At 46.2% G+C, this 21,902-nt stretch overlaps 7 protein-coding genes across 7 annotated transcripts; 3 read left to right on the top strand and 4 right to left on the bottom strand. All coding sequences in view use genetic code 12, as the record gives it.

The window, feature by feature from the left end:
- Positions 1–1,499: 1,499 nt before the first annotated feature.
- Positions 1,500–2,747, bottom strand: CXQ85_004479 (uncharacterized protein; the record flags this gene model as incomplete). The annotated part of the gene is made up of 1 exon (XM_025488095.1): positions 1,500–2,747. The coding sequence occupies one exon, from the start codon at positions 2,745–2,747 to the stop codon at positions 1,500–1,502; it is 1,248 nt and encodes a 415-aa protein (XP_025341903.1).
- Positions 2,748–3,210: 463 nt separating this feature from the next.
- Positions 3,211–3,597, bottom strand: RPC19 (DNA-directed RNA polymerase core subunit; the record flags this gene model as incomplete). Its single annotated transcript, XM_025488094.1, has 1 exon — positions 3,211–3,597. One exon carries the CDS (start codon positions 3,595–3,597, stop codon positions 3,211–3,213), a length of 387 nt encoding a protein of 128 aa, XP_025341902.1.
- A 1,410-nt stretch (positions 3,598–5,007) lies between these two features.
- Positions 5,008–7,206, top strand: DBP2 (DEAD-box ATP-dependent RNA helicase; the record flags this gene model as incomplete). The annotated part of the gene is made up of 2 exons (XM_025488093.1): positions 5,008–6,253; positions 6,845–7,206. 2 exons carry the CDS (start codon positions 5,008–5,010, stop codon positions 7,204–7,206), a joined length of 1,608 nt encoding a protein of 535 aa, XP_025341901.1.
- A 1,655-nt stretch (positions 7,207–8,861) lies between these two features.
- On the bottom strand, positions 8,862–9,572 carry TYE7 (regulatory transcription factor TYE7; the record flags this gene model as incomplete). Its single annotated transcript, XM_025488092.1, has 1 exon — positions 8,862–9,572. One exon carries the CDS (start codon positions 9,570–9,572, stop codon positions 8,862–8,864), a length of 711 nt encoding a protein of 236 aa, XP_025341900.1.
- Positions 9,573–13,826: 4,254 nt separating this feature from the next.
- On the top strand, positions 13,827–15,386 carry CXQ85_004475 (uncharacterized protein; the record flags this gene model as incomplete). The annotated part of the gene is made up of 1 exon (XM_025488091.1): positions 13,827–15,386. The coding sequence occupies one exon, from the start codon at positions 13,827–13,829 to the stop codon at positions 15,384–15,386; it is 1,560 nt and encodes a 519-aa protein (XP_025341899.1).
- A 1,659-nt stretch (positions 15,387–17,045) lies between these two features.
- On the top strand, positions 17,046–18,578 carry CXQ85_004474 (uncharacterized protein; the record flags this gene model as incomplete). Its single annotated transcript, XM_025488090.1, has 1 exon — positions 17,046–18,578. The coding sequence occupies one exon, from the start codon at positions 17,046–17,048 to the stop codon at positions 18,576–18,578; it is 1,533 nt and encodes a 510-aa protein (XP_025341898.1).
- Positions 18,579–18,699: 121 nt separating this feature from the next.
- Positions 18,700–19,554, bottom strand: CXQ85_004473 (uncharacterized protein; the record flags this gene model as incomplete). Its single annotated transcript, XM_025488089.1, has 1 exon — positions 18,700–19,554. One exon carries the CDS (start codon positions 19,552–19,554, stop codon positions 18,700–18,702), a length of 855 nt encoding a protein of 284 aa, XP_025341897.1.
- Positions 19,555–21,902: the final 2,348 nt, after the last annotated feature.

Genomic DNA, 21,902 nt, shown 5'->3' with positions numbered 1-21,902 from the left:
TTTTTGAGGCTGGGTCACGTGATGTACTTTTTTTTAGTCCACCGAAGTTTGCTTTTTCTAAAAAACGGCGGTGCAAAGGTTTTTTCGTATATATTGCGTGGTGTACGGGTTTAAGCCGTGCCACCCTTGCTGCCTGGGCTGCCAGAAACCGTCATCTTCGAGGGAACCGTTGCGGTAGCAACTTGTGGCACAGTTGCGTAGGTTGCCCTGGCGGTGAGGCTGGCCGGTTGTGTGCAGGAAAGTGGAGATCAGGTGACGCGCGATGGCTATTTGTTATGGTCACGTGTATTTCACGTGACTTTGGCGCATGACCAAAACCCCCCAAAAGTGGCTAGTGCTCCTCCACTGGCTGCAAAAAGCCTCTCCCCAGTTTTCCTTAAAGTCCCTTGTTTCAAGTAAGAATTGCCGGTTTCCCTGGCATTGTTCAAACAGCGTGTTTGTTTGTGCTGGACGTTTTCTGTGGCTAGTTTCACCTGGTCTGTGCATCGTTACACAATGTAAAGCATCTTGCGACCCACCCCTAACTGGAAAGAGCCACAAAAGTAAAAGAAGGTTTTGTGAGTTTTGGAGGGTGCTAGTGGGACTTAGTGGGTTGTTAGGAAAGGGAGGAAGGAAGGAAGGTTGGGTTGGTGTTTGGACAGAATGGATAGTGGTATGTGGGTGGTTATGAGAAATGGTATATACATATATATATAGATATATAAGGTAGTGATGGAGAAACAAGGGGTGGAAGGAATTTGGTGGGGATGAAAAGGTGGAATTGGGAATTGCAGGGGACGTAATTGGTGGTTTTGGGGTAGGAAGTGGACGTTTTGTGGATGTTTTGCTGGGTGGTTTCTTGGTTCCTTTGGAGTAGGCTTGGTAGAAGAGCAGAAGGAACAGGAAGCTGAGTGGAAATGGATATTCAAAAGGAGATTGGTTGGGAAGGAAATGTTGGTCAGGTCTTGATGGAAGCAATTGGGTTGGAAATGGAGGCTGCGTGGGGTCCAAATATGGTATTATCAGTTGGATGTATGGATACTTCTACTTATCATAAGCATATCTTTCATGAGTACCCAAGTTACCAGTATTTTGAAGAAGAAATATTACTTTGATTTTTCTTCAATTAAACTCAGCATATTCTTATTACTGGACTCTTCTTTTCTTTCAATTCAGTGAAGGATCTGTGTAATGTAGTGTAGCTTTGGCTTGCTAAAACCAGCTTTTACTAAATCATCAGTCTGGCAACCAACAAAACATACTTTTACCAGAGCCAGACCACCAATTACCATGAAATACCATCAGCGTTCGCCATAGTACCATTCAGATCACTTGTTTTTACGCTGGATGGTCTTCACTTTCCCATACTTTGAACCCACCCATGAAGCCTCCAGTAGCACCATTTCATCACCACTCAGCCCAGACCGATACACCTTTTAACCCTCTTCCTTCCTCCAATTTCTCTCCCCCCCCCCCCTCCCCTCGCCTACTCCAAACCACCGTTACCATTGCATTACTATCTATTCCTCACTCGGGACGTCTCGCTGTATAAGTTCCATCATTCCGTCAAGACACTCCTGGAAATCTTCCATCAGCTCCACCGAATAATCCCGCAAGTACTTCGAGGGACTGTACCCTTCACACTCGTAGAACCGGGCATGGAGCTTATCCAAGAAACGAGACGTGATCCGTAAATAATCACCAACTCTGGGCGCCATAGTACGCATATGGTCAAAGTCGGAAACAAGAAGCGAGAGCATCAAGTTCTTGATCATGTTGCTCTTCTCCACGTCACTGAGCCCGTCGACCTTATCAAGCTGGAGCTTCAGGTAGTATGGACGGAAACAGGCCTCCACGTTCTCTCCATTAATGGGAATAGATCCAGCCGACGGTGGAGGACTGGTCTTCTCGAACCGCACGTCCTTGGCGAGCTTATCACGCAAGTAGGAGATTTCATTGGCCATTTCCCTATTCTGCTGCTTGGCCTGTTCCAACTGCATTTTAAGCTCAGCCACCTCTTTGGCCTGGTCTGGCTTCTTCTCCCCGTCCATCTGGATCTCGTCCGCCGTCAAATCGGCCAATTCCACCTGTGGAACGTTGCCCAAGTACTTGCACACGTCGCTGTCGGGCTCGACCTCGTCGCCAGCATCAGTATCCGAATGCTCTGGATCTATGGTATCTTCACTTCCAAAATCCTTATTTTCTCGAGACAACGGCGGCGTCGTCACCGGCAGCAGCGCCGGATGAACAGGCGAAACCTTCCTCGCCGGCTTGTCAAAGGTATCGTCCACACGAAGATCATGGCTGTTCTCTGAGTCCAGCTCAGATTCAACCACCGACCTCCTCGGCGTCGTAAACGGATCGTCAGCTATAGAACCAAGCCTGGACCGTCCGCCAATACTCCCAATGTTACCAATGCCACTGCCACCACCATTGCCTCCCTTCTCTCCAAGGTACTTCTCCAAGAATGGCTGCAAAAGACTGAACAACCTGGCAGCGTCCACTTCCTCCTTGAGTGGTCTCTGTAAAGGCGTCAGCTGCGCCAGCGACAGAAGATTCCTGAACGCCTTCTTCTTCTCTGGCTCTCTGTGGACGCCCAGACGACTTTCCTTGACTGCTTCGTCATGTTTCTGGGCTAACCGTATAAGCTCTCTTATATCAGCTAGAGATCTGGTTGTGTCGTCTGGATCGATCGACAGCAACCGGGCCGAGTGGTCGGTCACGTGCATGAACAGTTCGGTCATGTCTGCTGTGGGAGAGGCTGTCATGCCGGTGTTTGGAGATGAGTTGGAGGTTTGTTGATGTTAGTACAAATAGAGTATAGAGACGCGATGGGTATGGTAGTGAAGAAAACCCGTACACCAGCTTACCCCAGGTCGTCAAGCCCTCCGCCAAAAAGGTCAGATTAAGAGGTATGGTGGTGGGAGTGGTATGGATGGGTTAGTTGGAGGTTTCTGGTTATGGCAGTGTGGTTGGTTTTTGCCTGGGACGTCTGTGTATGGAGATATCTCGACTTTTCGCATCCCCATAGTTAAGCTCATCCCAAGGCCAGATCTATCCATACCGTGGCCAAAACTGGCAGAAAACCTTCAATCTTTCTGAGTACGTGGCTCTGTGGCCGTGGGTCCCTGTAATTAATGTATATTGTCAAATGCTGGATCTCGGCTCGTGGCCTCAGGCCTCACCCCCAGGCCTTCGCCCTGGGGTTGAAGGCCTTCGACCTCTATGTACTCACGGCTCCGTCGTGGCATACCCGCCAGCCTCCACCTTCTCCGTAAACGTCTCCTCAATATGCGTACACAACTCAGACAAGTTGTCCATGCCCTGGTGCAACGCTTCCAACGCCGTAATGTTCCCGTACGTCTGGATACGCACGTTCAACTTGTTTTCCGAAGGATGTGGAATCGAATAACCACAAAACTCCACCTCTGGGTTCTTCATGATGATGTATCTTAGAGCATTGCCCAAAGTATGGTCTTCGTCGATGATCTGGAACGAAGAGGCCGTGCCGTCGTCCGAGGAGCCAGGCAATAACCTGATTTTGTCTGTATCGTATTCTTGTTCGCTGACATCAACGTCAACGTCGTTTTCCATGGGTATGTCGGTGACTTCGGCCATTTTGTGTGAAAAGAAGTGGTTGTTGGTGGTGAGAATTTGTCAAGTGGAGTTGATGATGAGGTACTGCAGGGGGACCAGGCAGTGATAAGACAAGCCAGTTAAAGGAAGACGGAGAGAGTATGATTATGGTGGTTTGGATGGTGGGGCTGGTCTTTGTTTGGGTATTACTGGTTCTGGCTTTTTTGGGTGGATTTGGACGGGTGGGTGGAAAGTGGAGGGAAAGTGGTGGCTGCGAAACGAGATGAGATGAGGTGAAGAGGGTGGTTTAAAGGGATGGAGGATGGGAAGGAGGTGGAGTGTAGTGGGTGGTTTGGGGAAGAATTGGTGGTAAGTTGTAGGAAATGAATATTTTTTTGGTGGTTTTGTGTGGCAGGTTCAGAAGATGTGGTGGTTGGGAATGGAGAGAAAGAGATGTATATAGAGAGTGAGGAGAGTGGTGAAGGGTTGCTTTAAAGTCAGAAAGTGGTGGTATTTTGCTCGCCTGGTTGGCATAAATGCCTTTATTTGGACTTATAGGGCCATAAGGATTGCCAACAATTTTCAAAATATACCTGTGTTCGTTGGTGACTGGAGGTGTTCTTGAGACTCTAATGGCTGCAAAATGGACTAATGAGGCTTCACTTCACCCACTTTTTGTGAACAAAACTATAAGAACAAACATACAATACTGTTCAGTTTCTTATACTTTCAACATTTTCAACTGCATTGCTGTTTTCATTGAAATATCCAGTTTACCTTCTTTTTCCATCACTGCATTCCTTTTCAGTCTCTGCTGGCTCTGCTCATCTCGTCAATTGCATACACTGAAAATCCTCAGATTTCTCCAAAACTGCCCAATTACACCCAGAAACCACCCATTTAACCTCTGCCAACCCCCATCTACCCTCGAAAACCGTCAGTATGGTTTTTCATTTTTTTTTTTTTGTGTGGGACCAAATTGTGGTTTCTATGGGTGAAGAGATGCCCATGCAGCCGCATGCAGGAGGCTTCTCTTGCATTCCCATTCATGGACCTCCCCACTCTCTAGAAAATTGTTAGAAAGCTTGAAAATGACACTATCTATGGCCTTCTCTATGGCCATATAACGAAAACGCTTATCGGGATGGCGATGGCGTTGATTCAGATTGTATTTCTGTTTACGACCTGCATATAAGTAATCCACCCAACTACCACCCAATTCCCCAATTCCAACCCCAAATTCCCTCCCAGTCTATCCATATAGCCCTCGTAGTCGAGGTCCCTCTTTTATAGTCTATTCTCCTTTAATAGTGTCCCCCAAAAGGATGCTTTAACCCTAGACGTTCTGTCCCACCTGCATATACCCACTGATAAAATTTCTCTTCCTCATCGCTCGCATATATAAACCCTCGTTTTCCCACTTTTTCTTCCCTTCTTCAACCACTTTTCATCATGTCCTACAACGGCGGTTACAGCAACTACAACTCCGGTTACAACAACTACAACAACAGGGACAACTTTGGCGGCCGCGGCGGCGGTGGCCGTGGCGGTTTCGGTGGCCGTGGTGGCAGATTCCAAAGAAGACCTGATGAAAGAGAGGAACTTACTACTCCTGAATGGGACTTGGATGCTTTGCCTCCTTTCGAGAAGAACTTCTACACTGAGCACCCAGAGGTTGCTGCTCGTTCTGAGAGCGATGTTTTGGCGTTCAGAAAGGAGAACGACATGACCATTGAGGGTCCTGACATTCCAAAGCCTATTACTTCTTTTGACGAGGCTGGGTTCCCAGATTACGTGCTTAGCGAGGTCAAGCAGCAGGGTTTCCCTAAACCTACTGCCATTCAGTGCCAGGGTTGGCCTATGGCTTTGTCTGGTAGAGACATGGTGGGTATTGCTGCTACTGGTTCCGGTAAGACCTTGTCTTACTGTTTGCCAGCTATTGTGCACATCAACGCTCAGCCTCTTTTGAAGCACGGCGATGGTCCTGTTGTTTTGATTTTGGCTCCTACCAGAGAATTGGCTGTTCAGATTCAGCAGGAGTGCTCCAAGTTTGGTGCCTCTTCCAGAATCAGAAACACCTGTATCTACGGTGGTGCTCCAAAGGGTCAGCAGATCAGAGACTTGGCCCGTGGTGTGGAAATCTGTATTGCCACTCCAGGTCGTTTGATCGATATGTTGGAGACCAAGAAGACTAACTTGAGAAGAGTCACCTACTTGGTTTTGGACGAGGCCGACAGAATGTTGGATATGGGTTTCGAACCTCAGATTAGAAAGATTGTCGACCAGATCAGACCAGACCGTCAAACCTTGATGTGGTCTGCTACCTGGCCTAAGGAAGTCAAGAACTTGACCAGAGACTACTTGGTTGACCCTATTCAGGTCACCATTGGTTCTTTGGAGTTGGCTGCCTCCCACACCATCACTCAGCTTGTGGAGGTTGTCACTGAGTTCGAAAAGAGAGACCGTTTGGTCAAGCACTTGGAGACTGCCACCACCGACAAGGAGGCCAAGTGTCTTATTTTCTCTTCTACTAAGAGAGCCTGTGACGATATCACTTCGTTCTTGAGAGAGGACGGCTGGCCTGCTTTGGCTATTCACGGTGACAAGGACCAGCACGAGAGAGACTGGGTGTTGCGTGAATTCAGAAGCGGTAAGTCTCCTATTATGGTTGCCACCGATGTGGCTGCCAGAGGTATTGGTATGTAATTTGGTTTTTTTGATTTACTAACGGACTAGGATGGGGTTGCTTAGATGTGCTGCTGGTCAGCGACATTTCTAAGCGTCAGCATGAGCTGAAACGTCAGGAACGTTCAGCTTGCAAAGATTGACTAGCGTTACCGGTTAACGCTTTTGATATTTTTTGATTTTGGCTTTTTTTTTTTTTTTTTTTTTTCCTTCTAAGAAGGTTTGAAAAGCGGACTGTCACCGATGTGTACGAAACGTTATTAAGGTGACAGTAATGAAGGTGTCCAGCGAGATCTTCTCCGTAAAGCCACTTTGTTGACTACGAAAGTGAAGGAGACTAGAACACGAACTGATTATGAGAAAGCAAACAGAAAGAACGAGATCGACAGGGAGACGAAACCAAACTCCCCGTGAAGCAAGTTTACATTAATATTTTGATCATTTTGAAGCGCCGGGGTGATTCCCAGCCGGCTTCTCACCCACAAACTTGCCTGCGTTGACTCTTTAAGTATACATGCTTTCCAGTAATCAATAGATATCGAACTCCTTTCTTCTTCCGTAGACCATCCTTCCCGAACTCAGAGTTCACTGTACTAACATCCAGACGTCAAGGGTATCACCTACGTTATCAACTACGACATGCCAGGCAACATCGAGGACTACGTCCACAGAATCGGTAGAACTGGTCGTGCCGGTACTTCAGGTACCGCCGTTTCCCTCTTCACCGACGCCAACTCCAAGTTGGGTGGTGACTTGTGTAAGATCATGAGAGAGGCCAACCAGACTGTTCCTCCTGAGTTGCAGAGATTCGACCGTCGTTCTTACGGTTCTCATATTAGATACGGACGTGGTGGAGGCCGTGGAGGCCGTGGCCGTGGTCGTGGTGGTTTTGGTCGTGGCGGCGGTGGATTCCGTGGTCGCCAGACCGGTTCCAACACCCAGCCATTGGCCAACCGTCGTTTCTAGATTCACTGTTTGGGAGGGTAAACTAAGTTATAGCTAATATGTATTTATAGAGATGAAAAAGAGGGATTTGTAGAGGGTTAAGGCAGAGAGAAGGAAGAGAGAAGAAAGAAGAGGAAAGAAGAACGAAGAACGAAGAACGAAGAAGAAAGAAGAACAACAAATTGGGCAATTACTCATGAATTGCAAGTAACCAATTGAGTAATGGAACCTGGAAGTCTGAAGTCTGGGAATACCAGTAACATTAATTAAAGACAACTAGAAACCTGGAGGTTTAGAAGTTCGTGAAAACCAATAGACTAGAGTAGGATTCTATAAATGAAGAGCAATAGATCTATAAGTAATTGAAACCTTAAATGTCGAAAATCGATGTACTCAATCAAGTTCAATCAAATTCATGGAAACCAATACCACTGGTCCACAAACATACAACGAACTATCGAAACCTACAAATTCCCCATTAAATCTACATATCGTAAGTTACCCTAATATCCAACGACAACTGGAAACCCGAAAACCCAGAATCAACCAATACCCATTTGTGCCAACCCAGTCCAATAAACAACCATCCAAATCCAACATTGAACGATATTTCATGCAATTTTCCAACCCCATCCAGTGGGTCCACCCACTCCGTTACCGGAGATATTCACATAAAAAATCAGCAAACCACAGACGTTTTCCCCAAGCGGCCTTTCCTACTTTGGGCAGTCCATAAAACCACTCCACGTTCCCGTATTCCCATCCCAAACCGTCCAACCAGTCCATTCCATTCGATGTTTGCAGCCGACGCCAGGCCGTGCATTTGAAGGAAAACAGCTAACCTGAGACATACAGAAATTGTACAGAAATTATGTAGGAATTATTCGGGAAGCTTTTTGACGGGCAGTTACGGTGGATGGTATGTTTCCACGCCAGTGGAAACAGACGATGAGGAGGAATGAAAAATGATAAAAACCAAAGAACAGTAAATATCCAAAAGTCTGAATTTCAGTTTCAAAAAGACGCTAAGTAGAATTTGCTGGAAACCAGATACCCACTTCTGGCATCACCAGCTTCCACCACCTCCTCCTACCTCCTCTTCGTCCTCCTCCTAAAACCCTCAAAGTGAGCCATTTTCACCATTTAGCCGTTTCTCCATCTGCGTCCCGTATTTACCCGTCGGGATGAGATATTAGTTCTCCTGCTGGAAACCACGCAACCGCTGGGGCTGCCTGGGGCTCTCTGGGGCTGTCTGGGGCTCAATGAATGGATATATTTAGCATTGGCTGAGCCGTGTGGCTGCGCTAGCGAGGCAAGTGGAGCCAGACGGTGGTCCTCGGGATGAAAAAGGTGGTTGTAGTAGTTTTTAGCCTCTTCTGCATTTTTGGTGGACTTGTCGTTTCTTTTGAAAAACGGCTCAGCCTGGCGTTTTAGCCTTTCTTGCATTGATCTAAGCTTTAAACTACCTGTCTTCTAATTGTTCGTTTATTCGTGAAAAAAGCTATAATTTAAAGAACCCGTTTTCTGTGGAACTGAAGCACCATTAGCCTGTATTATTTTGGAAAACCCATTTATCAAACTATATCAGTTTGATCCTTTATACCTGTGGGTTTTCGTGAAACCCTGGAGAGCCTCTATCTCAAACCCTTCGGGTTTGAGCTCGAAGGCTCGCCCCACTATTGCCTGTCGAGACGCTTCCTCATGGCCTCATTCTCTTTCTGAAGATACACAATATAGTCAAACGCCTTCTCCAAAATCACCAGTTTATTCACCTTCAAGTCCATGCGCAGCTTCTGCCCGTTATCGCTGGCAAACCATGGAATCACCGTTTGCAAGCTGTTGATCTTGGAGTTGATGTTCACTCTGTACTTCTTTTCCACCTTATTGTGTGCTTCTTTCTGAGACTCAGTAAGTCTCTTTCTGGGGCACCGTCTCTTCAGCAGTCTGTGTGTTTGCTGTGGCTGGGGAGCCTGCTGCTGCTCTGGACTGCTTTCCACGCTCTGTTTAAGTACGTCCTTGGTATCGAAAATAGACTCCAATGCCTTTGGAGTGAGGTTGTTCTTCAGCTGCATCATTTGAAGCTTGGACAGAACAGTGTTCATGAAGTCCAGGCTGTCCAGCTCCAAGCAAGGGTCCCAGTCTTCTTCTTTTATAGGAGGAGTGGAAACTGTAGAAGCTCTGGAAGAACCAGAAAAGACACTGTTGTCTTCTAAGAGACTGGGGAAGTCAGCGGTGGAGAAGTTTGACTCCACCACTGGAACGTTCATGTTGAACGAGTAGGAGTTGGCGGTGGTCATGGGCGCCAGCGTGGACAACAAGTTGTTGATCCATTGCTCTTCAGCGGAGGCAGAAGGAGAAAGTGCCGATTGGTCAATGTAGTAAGCCATTGTGGATATTTGGAAGATTGTTGGATGGGGGCGAGAAAGAGGGTGGGAACGGCTGGTTTATATAGACAGGGAAACGAGGAGATGGAGGAGAAATAATAAAAAGGGCAAAAGAAAGGGTAAACCCCGAATACGGGGGGGTTAGGGTGGATTTTCCGGAGTGGGACTGGCGCCAGGGCTTGTGCCTCGGAAAAACCCTCATGCATGTGTATGCCGTTACGGCATCTGGGACGCACGAGATGCAGGTGGAACGATTTGCCTTACCATTTACTCTCCCTTTCCGCATTGTTCGTCGCGCTGCCTCGCAGCTTCCGTGCTTCTCGCATGGTCCCTCTCACGCCAGTTTAATGCACGTACTGCATATAAGCCGATGGCATGGCCCAAGGCCCTACTTAACCCTATTCCTCCAATTTCAGGCCATTCCAATACATATTTCACTTGGGCTTGAAATGCTCTGGAATGGACCCTTGAAATCGGTATGGACAGTGAAATTGGCCCCGCCCACAGACCCTTCCAGACCACAAAACGCCACGCCCTGCGTCTTCTTAATACGGCATCATCTTAATTCTCCAGATTCCTGGTTGCAACGTTGTGGGATCTGTGAAAAAGAAAGAATACCCTCAACCGTGACAGCCCACTAGAAAAAATACCTCTCATCTGAATCCACAGCCTTCTCTCAGATCCATCTCTCTCGCTTGCATCGAAAAGACCCAGAAACCTATAATATCTATTACATATACGGGTTTCTACAAAACCACGTTTTCTCGTAGGGTGACTGCTGGCTTTGTTTTACGTGCTTCCAGAAGAATGCAATTCCAGAGTGCTCTTCCAATTTCAGGTCTCGCTTGCTCCTCCTCTAACTAACCATTATAGATCCTCCATGAGGCGTGTCTAAATGACCGCCAGTTCCACCCTAAACTCGTTCCAGATGCTGTAGGGAACTTCCAAATGCCTTATCACTTTCACCTTGATCCTTTTGATTTCTCTTTGCACTGCGTCTTGCGTTGCTTGGCTTGATTTGCAGCCACTGGCCCTGCCTCGCCATCCCTTCTCTTGCTTGCGCCGTCCAGGACTCCGCGGCTTTTCCAGAGCGAGGATTTCGCTATTATCTGGGTTCGTGGAGTGACTGGGGTGGTTTTTCGATGGAAAACGGGCCATTCTGGGGCCTCTAGAATCTGATAAATCCGTATCTCCTGGAAAAATGACAATGGAAGGATGAAAATTTAACAGGAAGCCCCTGAGCTGTCCTTGTTCCTTTTGAGGAGCTAGACCCTCCAAGTCTTGGAAATCTCGTAATTTCAAAGACTATTTCAAATATAGCTAGTTTCAGGGCCTGTTTTCCTGCACATAACCTCATCTCGAGGCCTTTCTTGAGAGATTTGAGAGCCGAATATTTTTACTCGTGTCTTGTATGCAGTACCCATGCACATCGTGCAGATCCCAGATCGTCAGCCAGGCATCCTTCCCAAAATATTATTTAACCTTCTTTTGGGACGCCCTCCCCGTATGTGCATATTTTTGCAACCTGGGCTGGTTTTCCCATTTTTCCACTGAAACCCTGGTGCAACGTCTCCTCTTCCTCGGCACGCCCCGAAAGAAGTAATGACCCAAAGGAAGCACCCATTTCACTTCAAAATGGCTAAAATGGCTAAAATGGCTATTCTTCCCTGGACAGGCCCCCCCCCCACTCGTGGCTTACACTTTCCTGTTTTAGGTGGCCTCCCAGGTTTTTTCCCATTTCTCCATTTTCTCATGGTGCCACTTTCCAACTGAAATTGGCCCCAATGAAATCCCATGGCCATAGCGGAGAGTAAAAGTGAAAGTTGTAGATACTTCTTGTTTCCAGATTCCCAAAACTCTATCACCAGCCAACCCCAGACTTATATAGCCAACGACGTTTCTGGGACATACGCAAAGTGACACGGCGGTTGGCGCTATGCGGGTGTGGGACCCTTTTGGGATATCGTGTTTTGGGGTTTTTTGGGGTGTTTTGGGGGAAGTGGTGGGAGTTCGCTAAGCGCATTGCCTCGGTAAGCTGAACCAGCTGAACCAGCCGTAAGGCTGGTGAAGCGAAGGAAGAAAGGGGAAGCAGAGAAAGAGATAGGAAGAGAATTTGCTTCCTTTACCGGTGAATGGAGTTTGGTATCATGGAAAGTACTGGGAAGTGGAGTCTTCAGGTCCAATGTATGGGAAGTCAGTGCTGGGACTGAGATGCTTCCTGGAAGAGATGGAGGCTTTGGGTGGTTTTTAAAGACTGTGGAATACCTTTTTGGGGTCAGATCAGAAACACTTACGGCCATTTAGTGGTCTTTTTTTTTTTTTTTTGGAAACGTAGCGTCACTTGGTTAAGCGAAGGCTTTTACTGGAAAGCCTCGGGAAAGAAACGTGTAGCTCAGAAGCTAGGGCAATGTTTGATGAACAAATCTAGTAATTTCTGATAAATTAGAGAAGCTAAGACATGAAGAATTGAAGGGTCTCTTTGGTTCGAAAGATGAAGAAGTAGATGTGGAATGTTACCTGCTGGGTGCTCTAGTAGACTGGTTGACTGGTTGACTATGTCTGTCTCTTCTCTGGTGCCGATAGCCTAGTACATGGAGACACCTTCATTTGGAAAGTGTAGATTCTGAAACTAGAAATTATTCTGCCCCTGGACCTTCTCTTGAGGCAAGATCTGCGTTTATGGTTTCACGGATAAACTCTGGTAGGGCTGGCTTTGGGATCGATCGAAGATCTACAGCTGCTAAGCGATGCTCTAATGGGTTCTTCATAGATCTTTTTGGTCGGTTAGTGGGAGTGAAGGCAACGACTGTTTGTTAGTGGTTCTGTGGTTTTAGTTGTTGGTTAGTGGTTCTGGGTTGGACATGATATGGTGGGTCTTCCGAAGGTGGAAGTATGGAAGTCTCTGGAGGCCCTCAACATCAGTCCTAGTTCAATCCATTAAAAGCTGATCTTTTTCAAGTCTTTCCATGAAATCATACATTTTGAACTTATGCCTCTCCAGTATCCAGCACATCCTTGCTCTTCCTCATCTAAGCATTCACTTCCACGTTTTCCAACTCCCACCCCAGCAAGCTTCCACTTCCAGAAACCTAACTTTCACCTCCCCAACCACCTCAACTCCTTTTCCATCCCCACAAGCAGCCTTCATGATGTAAGCACTTCTTCAAAGCAACCTCAGTACAGCATCCATACAGCCTTCCAAACCTCGCTGCCAAGTCACTCTTCTCCCCCAAAATCACCCCTAAATACCTCCAATCCACCCCTTTCTCCCCTCAACATCTTCTTCTTCCCTTGAAAAAGCCGTTTAAAACGGTGGGGTGGTTTTTGTGTTGCGGCAGTTACGTCACATCCTGACTTCTCTTGGAACCAGCCCTAACGATGACATCAACCAAACCAGCTGGTTTTCAGGAGTTCTTTTGTTTACTTTTGAAGGCTTGTTGTCGGAAAGTTCAAAACAGAAAGTGGAGTAGACCGTTTAGTGGTGAATATCCCGGGAACTTTCCAGGTCCAGGAACGGTAGTAATAGGAAGTTACCTACTTCTCCAGCTTGAAACCCAGGGAGGCTTAAACTGAGTGTTTGTTTTGCTGGAAAGTGAAACGGCCTGTAGAATATTAAAAGGCGTGGAATGGAAGTTTTGGTTGGTCTGTTTTAGGGCCTTTTGGTTCCGTAAGCGTAGGTCAACTGCAAGAAACGTATCGTAACTGTAAGATAACGTCAGAAAGTGCCCCTATTTCTGTAAACGGTTGAAGAAAGCGTGAATTAAGTAATTTAGTGTGGGGACAAAACGTAATGCAAATTTCTATCGTTCCCCTTTATCTCTGGATATACCTGTTTAACCAGCAGTTCAATTCCACAGCCAGACCAAGCAGCAAGCAACCACAAAGTATTGCTAACAATATGGCTTTGCTCCTTAGGTGTCTGGGTAGAGAGTCGTCAATTTCAAACCACATTCGTAAGTTGTAATCCTTGTTTCTTGACATACAATCTGCCTTTCTTGAGTTCTCATACTCACTTCTTCCGACCACCAATTAACCACCTCCATCAACAAAAGCCCACTCCAAACCAGCTCCCCTCTTTCCTCTTCCTCTCTCTAAACTGTCGTTCCTTTCGCTTCCAACCCCGCAACACAGCCGGTACTTCACTTGGTATGCATTTCCAGCATCCACCGTTTTGGGTGCAAAAAACGACCAAACCACCTTCTCCCCTCTCCAAACATATAAAAAGAGCCAATTCCTACCTTCTGCTTTCTCTTCTCCATGCTTCACTTACTTCTCTTCCTATTCGCTACTTCCCTAGCAGCATTGGTCAAACCAACCCTTCCCAGCCAGGACGCCTTCTATACGGCTCCAGGGAACCTTTCTTCCTACGAAAATGGACAGATTATCACCTGGAGACTTGCTCCTGGCAACGTCAGACCCAGCTTTCTCCCAATGAACATCAAAAACGCCTGGCAGTTCCAGGTTCGTTCTGAGAACTCCCTTGGTGAACCAAATATAGTGGTTACTACCGTTTTGGAACCCCATAACGCTGATCCAAAGAAACTTCTTTCTTACCAGGCCGCCCAGGACTCCGCCTCCAACGATTGCAGTCCTTCCTACTCCATGCTCTATGGAGCATCCCCAGATACTATCATGCTCCAGGCAGAAATGGTTTTCATGCAAACAGCTTTAGCCAAAGGCTGGTACTTGGTGGTTCCAGACTACGAGGGAACCCAGGGAGCATTTACAGCTGGTATTCAGTCTGGCCAGGCCACACTTAACTCTTTAAGAGCTGTCTTGGGATCCAAGGAAATCACTGGAATCAGTTCTGATGCTAAAACTGCTCTTTGGGGGTACTCTGGTGGAACTATAGCTTCTGGCTGGGCTGCCTCTTTACAACCCAAGTATGCACCTGAACTAAAGAACAACCTTGTTGGATGTGCTCTTGGAGGCTGGGCTACGAACATTACTTCCACTGCTGAAGCTGCTGACGGTACAGCTTTTGCTGGACTTATTCCAAATGCTCTTTCTGGGTTGATCAGTGAGTACCCTAGTCTTAGTGGATTAGTGGAGCAAGAAATCAGAGAAGACAAGCAGGGAGAGTTTGTGAAGATCAAGAAAAACTGTGTCAAGCCTTCTATTAAACAGTTTAAAATGGTCAGGTTCTTTAGTAAGAAAACGAACCCTTGGGCTGTTTTTGAAGACCCAAATCCGTGGGCGAAGAACGGCTGGGGCTTTTTTGATAACCCTGAATTCAAAAAGGTACTTATTGAAAACACAGCTGCTTTGAAGCCAGACGGACCGATTCCTGAAATCCCCATGTTCGTTTACCATGGAAAAGTCGACGAAGTTGTGCCTTTTGTGAGTGCTCAAAGAGCCTACGACAACTACTGTAAATGGGGTATAAAAAGCTTTGAGTTTGCAGTTTCCAAGAACTCGGGCCATATGCTTGAAGCCGTTCAAGGCTCAGGAGCAGCTTTAGTATGGCTTGATAAGGTTCTTAATGGAGAAAAGCCTGTTGATGGATGCCAGCGTACAGAAAGAACTACTAACTTACTTTACCCTGGCGCAGATGCCCAGTTCAACCAGATAGTGTCGACTTTGGTCAGTTCAGTGTTTGGAGGCAAGCTTGGAGTTGCTACAAAGAACGCAGACACTTCGACTTTATTGAGTCGTTTCTTGCAGAAAGTGTTTGGGTTCCTCTTTACGTTTGTTGGTCCTATTGCGTATAAGAGAGATGGAAATGAAGTTCCAGACGTTCCTGGCTTGAACGATGTGATTAGGTTGTGGGAAGAACACGGAATTCATGCTGTTCCACGGGAAGTCGTTGTGAATTAAAAGTTTTAGATACTAGTGTTTGTGCTAGACCAATAGATGTATGGTTTTTAAAGGTTTGGGTAATGTGGTAGCAGGGAAAGTAGTGGATTTCGTAGACAGTGGTAGAACCTTTAGTTGGATGAAAGATCCACTTTTTCTTTCTGAATAACATGGATATTCATCTTTACCAACGTTACTGCTTGATAATTTTCATGTGCGTGGGAGACCACAGACAAAGCTTAAAGTGAACCTTATAATATAACCATAAGAAGGGGTTGTTTCCTAATGCAGTTAAGTGTCCCAGCTAACGGTTTAGAGCGTTTAGGTGGGGGATTTGGTGACTGTGTTTCTAGTAGCTCTGCTTGAAGCACTGACAATGACGTTCCCCAGACGACCAACTGACGTCAACACAAAGCGTAATGAAAGAAGAGAGGTAAGAAGAAGAAGAAAGAATTCTAAGATGCCTTTCTATGCTTTTGAAAAAATAGATTAGTAGACCTTGTTCTGGGAAGCTTAAACAGACCTTTTCTCATGCTCTTGCAAACCACCATTCCATTCCAGCTACCACTGAAACTTCCCTCCTGGGCTTCTCCGGACTAAAAGACGGGAAAATCACCACCTATTGTTACCGTTTAGTCCCCTTCTGAAACTCTATTCCACGTTAACCGAGGCACTCCAGGCTACTGTACGCCTCCAGTGAACAATACCACTGAGGGGACACAAAGCAGGTGAAACAACCATCCAAGTGGAACAAGTGGATCAAAAAGAACAAAAAGAACAGATATAAGACATCAAAACAGGATCTTTTTCTAACCCTCAAAAACCCAGAAACCCTTCTTTCCCTTTCCCCTTCCTCGTTTTCTTAGCACTCACTTCATCCAAGACTCTACCATTCTCTTTCCTATACAACCTCTTCCCTTCTCCACAAGCGCCTGGCAACGCATGCGTTCGTTAAACTTCCTTTCCTGAAACAAATCTCCTCCCTCCAGGTATTCCTCCACTTTAGTCCACTTCACATATGCACCTTTCCACCGTAAACCACTGTCACCAGCCAACCACTCTGCTCTTGAGGAACCACAAATATATACATATATATATACATATTTATATCCACATTTCAACAAATACTCTTCCCTTCGATCTCCACAAATCTTCCCCTTATTCCTTCCTTCTTGGTTTCCCATCCCATTCCTCTCCTTCCTTCCCTGTGGCTTGTGCATAGAAGAAGTTCCCTGTTTAGGAAGTGTAGTAATGTCTTGTGCCTTAACGACTGGGTCATGAGTTGCAGAACGGACTTTTCTGAAAAAATAATGCCGGTCCCCTGACCTTAAACTTTGGTTTCCTGGAATCTGGAATTGGGAATCTGGAAAAGAATGGGCCCTGGTTGTCTTCCTGGTAAGTCTCACTGCCATTTGGGTGCAAAAAAGAAGAACATCAGCAACACCAAAAGCACCAGTAACATCAAAAACCACCAAATCCACTAAACCCCAAAACTCTCCTTCCCTTGATCTCCTCCCTTGCCTGGAAATGTTGTCGCCGGCCCGATGCCGGTGCAGCCCGGGTATCTGTACTTGCAGATGTCACTTCTGGGGTATATGCTTTCCGATTATGGCAATTGCAGCCAAACATCAGTACTTAAGACCCTGGGTTCGTAGATTTCTTCTCTTCATCGTTGTTAGTATGCGCTTACTCTCGCTTTTGACTTACACGGCTGCTGTGTCGGCCCTGTTCATTAAACCTACAGCGCCTACAGAAGACGACTTCTACTTGGCTCCAGGCAACCTTTCGCTGTACAAGAATGGTGATATCATTGCTTCGAGGCCGGCTCCGGCAATGATACGGTCGATCTATTTTCCTGTCAATGTCAAGAACGCCTGGCAGTTGCTGGTACGTTCTGAGGACTCCCACGGTGAACCAAATATCGTGGTTACTACTATTCTAGAACCATACGATGCCGATCCAAAGAAGCTCTTATCGTACCAGCCAGCGCAAGATTCAGCTTCCAATGACTGCAGCCCTTCGTTCTCCATGTTGTTCAATGCGCCTATGGATACTATAGTAGTCCAGGCAGAAATGGTGCTTATGCAAACAGCTTTGGCCAAGGGTTGGTATATGGTGGTGCCTGATTATGAAGGCACTCAAGGTGCTTTCACCGCTGGAAAGCAGTCTGGTCAGGCTACGCTTAATTCACTCAGGGCAGCTTTAAACTCTGAGGATATATCTGGCATAGATCCAGACGCTAAAGCTGCTTTTTGGGGGTACTCGGGTGGAACCATTGCTTCAGGCTGGGCAGCTGCTCTCCAGCCAGAGTATGCTCCTGAATTGAAGCCTAATTTGGTGGGTTGTGCTGTGGGTGGTTGGGTTACCAATATCACTCTTACTGCTGAAGCCACAGATGGAACTATTTTTGGAGGCCTTATTCCTAATGCCATCAATGGCTTGCTTAACGAGTACCCTTCGCTTTCCCATCTTGTGGATACGGAAATTGAAACGAAGAAAACTAAAAGTTTCCTTTCTGCAAAGGATAAATGCCTTGTGACGTCTATCTTTGATTATATGTTTGTCAAGTTCTTTTCTGGAAAGAACCCATGGGCCACTCAAGGCTGGGGCTTCTTTGAGCTTGACCAAGTACAAGAAGTCATCAAGAACAACACTGCAGCTCTTCTTGAAGAAGGGCCCATGCCTGAAATCCCCATGTTTGTGTTCCATGGCACTGAAGACCAGATTGTGCCTTTTTCTGGTGCTCAGCGTGGATACGAGAACTACTGTGACTGGGGCATCAACAGTTTGGAGTTTGCTGTTTCCAACACCACTGGACATATTCTTGAAGTCGTGGAGGGCAGTGGAGCTGCTTTGGTATGGCTTGAAAAGATGTTTAACGGTGACGAACCAGTAGATGGATGTGAAAGAACCGTTCGTACGTCCAATGTGCTTTACCCTGGCGCCGATATCCAGTACCGTCAACTTGTAAGAACGTTGTTTAGTTCTTTTGGAGGTGGAGAAGTTGGTGAAACCACAAGAAACATCACTGAATCCACCATGGTCAGTACCATCATGCAGCTGCTCTTTGGAGCTCTTATTAAGCAGATTGGGCCTGTGGCGCTTAAAAGAGACGATGGAACGACTTTGCCAGAGTTCAAGGGTCTTGGTGATGTCATTCAGTTGTGGCAGCGGGAGAACGTGGACCCGTTTGCAGATACCTCATTTGATTAGATAGAGCGTTGTAATAGGAATATGGTTTAGAAGAAAAGTCTGGAGGCATTGGACCTCCCTCTGGTTCATAATCATCTCTTAGTACGTAGTACCCATCAATCATTGGGCCTCTTCATCCATGCTAAATTGGCTGGTTGTTGAGGTACTTTTGATACCTTTGCAAGCTGCCATTTACCAGTAGGCTGGCATTGGGGCCAACCCCGCTCTTCTGGCGACATCTGAACATTCCCATCCTTTCAACAGAATCGATTTGGGCAGGAATTCTGTAAAGCGGATCTCCCAAGCAAAGTGCTAAAAGCAACGTATAGTAAGCATCGTTACCGGCATTATGCAAAAACGCATATGGCTGACGAACAAGTCGTAAAGCGAACTCCAAACTGGAATAGCGACCTTGGTGAGTCAAGTGAAGGAAGTCCTGGGTATCAAACTTGTCAGCGATACCGATCTCAACCCCCATTTGGTCTAGCCATTCCAAATCGTGTTCCATTCCGTGTCCCACAATACATATGCCTTGGCCTATGTCATCACCACTGAGCTGATTAATGCTCCTTTGGATGGCTTCAGCAGCTTCATCTAAGGTCATCAACAAGCTCTTGCCGCCATTATAGTTGTACATATGATCAGGAACATACGATTTGTTCCGCAAGTGCTGGTTTTCTGCAATAATCATATGTACCAGTCTAATATATGGCACTATGCTGCCTCTCAGTTCAGCTGGCGTATAGATAGCCACACCAACCTCTGTGATCTTACTATGGTCGCGTTCGTGGGCCTCCACGTCGATGCAAATGAGTGGTTTTTCGGTGTTACACACTTTACTAGCGTCATCAAAGAAGCAATCACGATCTGCTAGGTCTCTCTCATCGTATAACCAGTTAGTGTACCCTCTGCGTGCCACATTATCTCTATCCCTTTGCTGGGAACGGAACTTGTTGTAGGACGTCCGTTCTTTTATATTTCTACCAATCTCCAGCATGTGTTGGGGTTGTCTTTGGTAGATGGAGGTTGTAGTTAGCGGAATTGATCTCGCTGAAGACTGAAAAATTAAGGTTGAAAAAGTTGAAGCTGAAAAGTGGGTTGTCTGGAAAAGTAGCCAGAAATCAACAGAGCGTCCTTGGTAATGGTCTGAAGCAAACGCTTTGGTGGTTTAAAGCAATTGCTTTTGGAAGTTTCGGGGAGTCTGGTGAAGTTCAGGGGTTCTGGTTTTTAGGTCCAAGCACGAAAAACGGAGTCAATATACAGCCAGGAACAGCCAGATGTGGGGCTGATTGGTGGAGGCATCAATTGCACAGCGGTTGAATTGAGGGGGTTTGAACTGGCCTAGGAATACTAATTGGAGCTAATTGAGGCTGGAGAGGGCGAGTTGGGCTGGTGGAGGCGAGTAATATAGTGAGCTTGTGAGTGGGAGACCAGTGAGACAGAGGAAGAAGCATGCGATGTCAATGGAGTGCAAAAGGGGCTATCGGTGGAAGTACAGAATGTTGGTTTGATACCTGGTACTTGGTCTTTTTTCTTCTTTTGGGGCCTTTGGCTGATTGGGATTGTTAGGGCTGCATGGTGATGGTGTTGGTGGATATAGGTGGTGTGGTGGTGCAGTGTAGCAGTGTTGTAGTGTTGTAGTGGATGAATAGAAGGAAGGTGTATTTACATGGCGTAGTCGAGGTGAATAGATTGGTACAAATGGTGGGAACAGGTTGGGGAGGATGGAGTATGAGTTGGTGGATGGAGAGTAGGTAGTGTCTGAGTGGTGTACTTAAGGTTACTGATCTGCTGGCATGGGGTAGTTTTCGGAACCTATTTGGATTAAGGCCCGTACGAAGCTATCAATGTTGATTTCGGTAAGAATTGAACAGGTTTTATTCGAAAATGCCTAGATGTCTTTACTGGTTAGCCTTGGTGGGTGAGAAGGCACTAGAAGCGGTAGTAGAGATATTGTGAGAAATGGCACCTCAAAAGAGGAAAAGGAGAGACTATTTCCAAACTTTCTTTAAACGTTCATCTATTTTCCTGAAAGGCCTTGTTTTTGTGGCAACTTCTTGCGTTTTTGACGTATTGATTGCAGTCTAAAGAGCGTTCTTGGGCTGTCACACCAGAAAGACCGAAAAAGGCCGAAAACGACCCAAAAAAAGCTATAGGCCACTTTTTCACCCAATAAGCTTTCCTCTGGGTGCCTTTTTTCTTAAATTGGAGCTATTTTCGATTTTTGGTGGGCAATCTAACTTTTGCATACTTTGTATCATTTCGCAGCCAAACTAAAAAGGTGAGTATATACCTCAACTTTCGTAGAAACTACAAACATACTATAAAAAAAAAAAAAAAAAAAAGAAAAGTGAAAGAAAATTCCGATACACCGATATTTTACCAAAAGCACATCAAAGGGTAAAGCCAAAATCTCCCAGAATACCCTTGTAACGCTCTTCCTATGCTAGATACTCCTAGAGTCCACTTTTACTCCCAGCACTAGCCATACACTAACACTACCACACTCCAGCAATAAACACTAACAACTTTTCCTTTTTTTTCTTTTTTACCAGTACCCTTCAAATTCCTTCTAGCCTAAACTGTCAATAACAGGCGCTTCTTAACCATGCTCATCTATGAATTCCATCTGCGGCAGTATCCAGTAGGTTGCCTCATTCTCTGTCCAACCCACAGCCTTCACCAGACACACAATTCAAAACCACTACAAAGAGAAGACCCCAACATCAGAACTGCAAAACAGAGAGCCACAATAAAAACACCCCCTCCTCCTCCCCCAATTAACCTCTCCAGCGTTAGTCCCTATAGTTCAGGCATTGCACGGCGCGGGAGGTGTTATAACGAACAAAGGGCTCTGTGTTGACTCCACGTGGCTGGCATATTCATGTTTGAAGTGTAAAATATAAAGCAGGGGCAACGTTTGTGTTTTGACAGGTTTTGGAGGCTGAAGCGTGCCGAGAAGATTTGCCAAAACGGTCCAGTCCGTCCAGGCATTCCCGGTAATGGGTGAGTAGTCGTTGAGGCATAAGTAGCACAAACTGAAGGTAATTAATTAGTGGAAACCGCTTGGGAGAAATTTAGTAAAATTAAGTCAAAGAGTGTTTTTTTAAGAATCTTTTGCCGTATAGTTTAATTCTCTATGCCTTTGGACTTCATTCACTTCACTTGTCTATTGACTTGACATGGCTTCAGTGTCAAACAAGCCACGCGTATGGCTGCAAATTATTCCGCCTTATTATAGGACTCCGGGAAATTAATCATATAGACAGATAGACGGTTTTGTGCCTTTTTGATGGAATATCCACCACGTGTAGATACTAGAAGACCAGTCCAGGGGATAAATAG

This window comes from Candidozyma haemuli, assembly GCF_002926055.2.
Source record: "Candidozyma haemuli strain B11899 chromosome Unknown G_2014730914, whole genome shotgun sequence".
Taxonomy (NCBI): Eukaryota; Fungi; Ascomycota; class Pichiomycetes; order Serinales; family Metschnikowiaceae; genus Candidozyma; species Candidozyma haemuli.
This window is presented reverse-complemented; position numbering and strand designations above follow the sequence as displayed.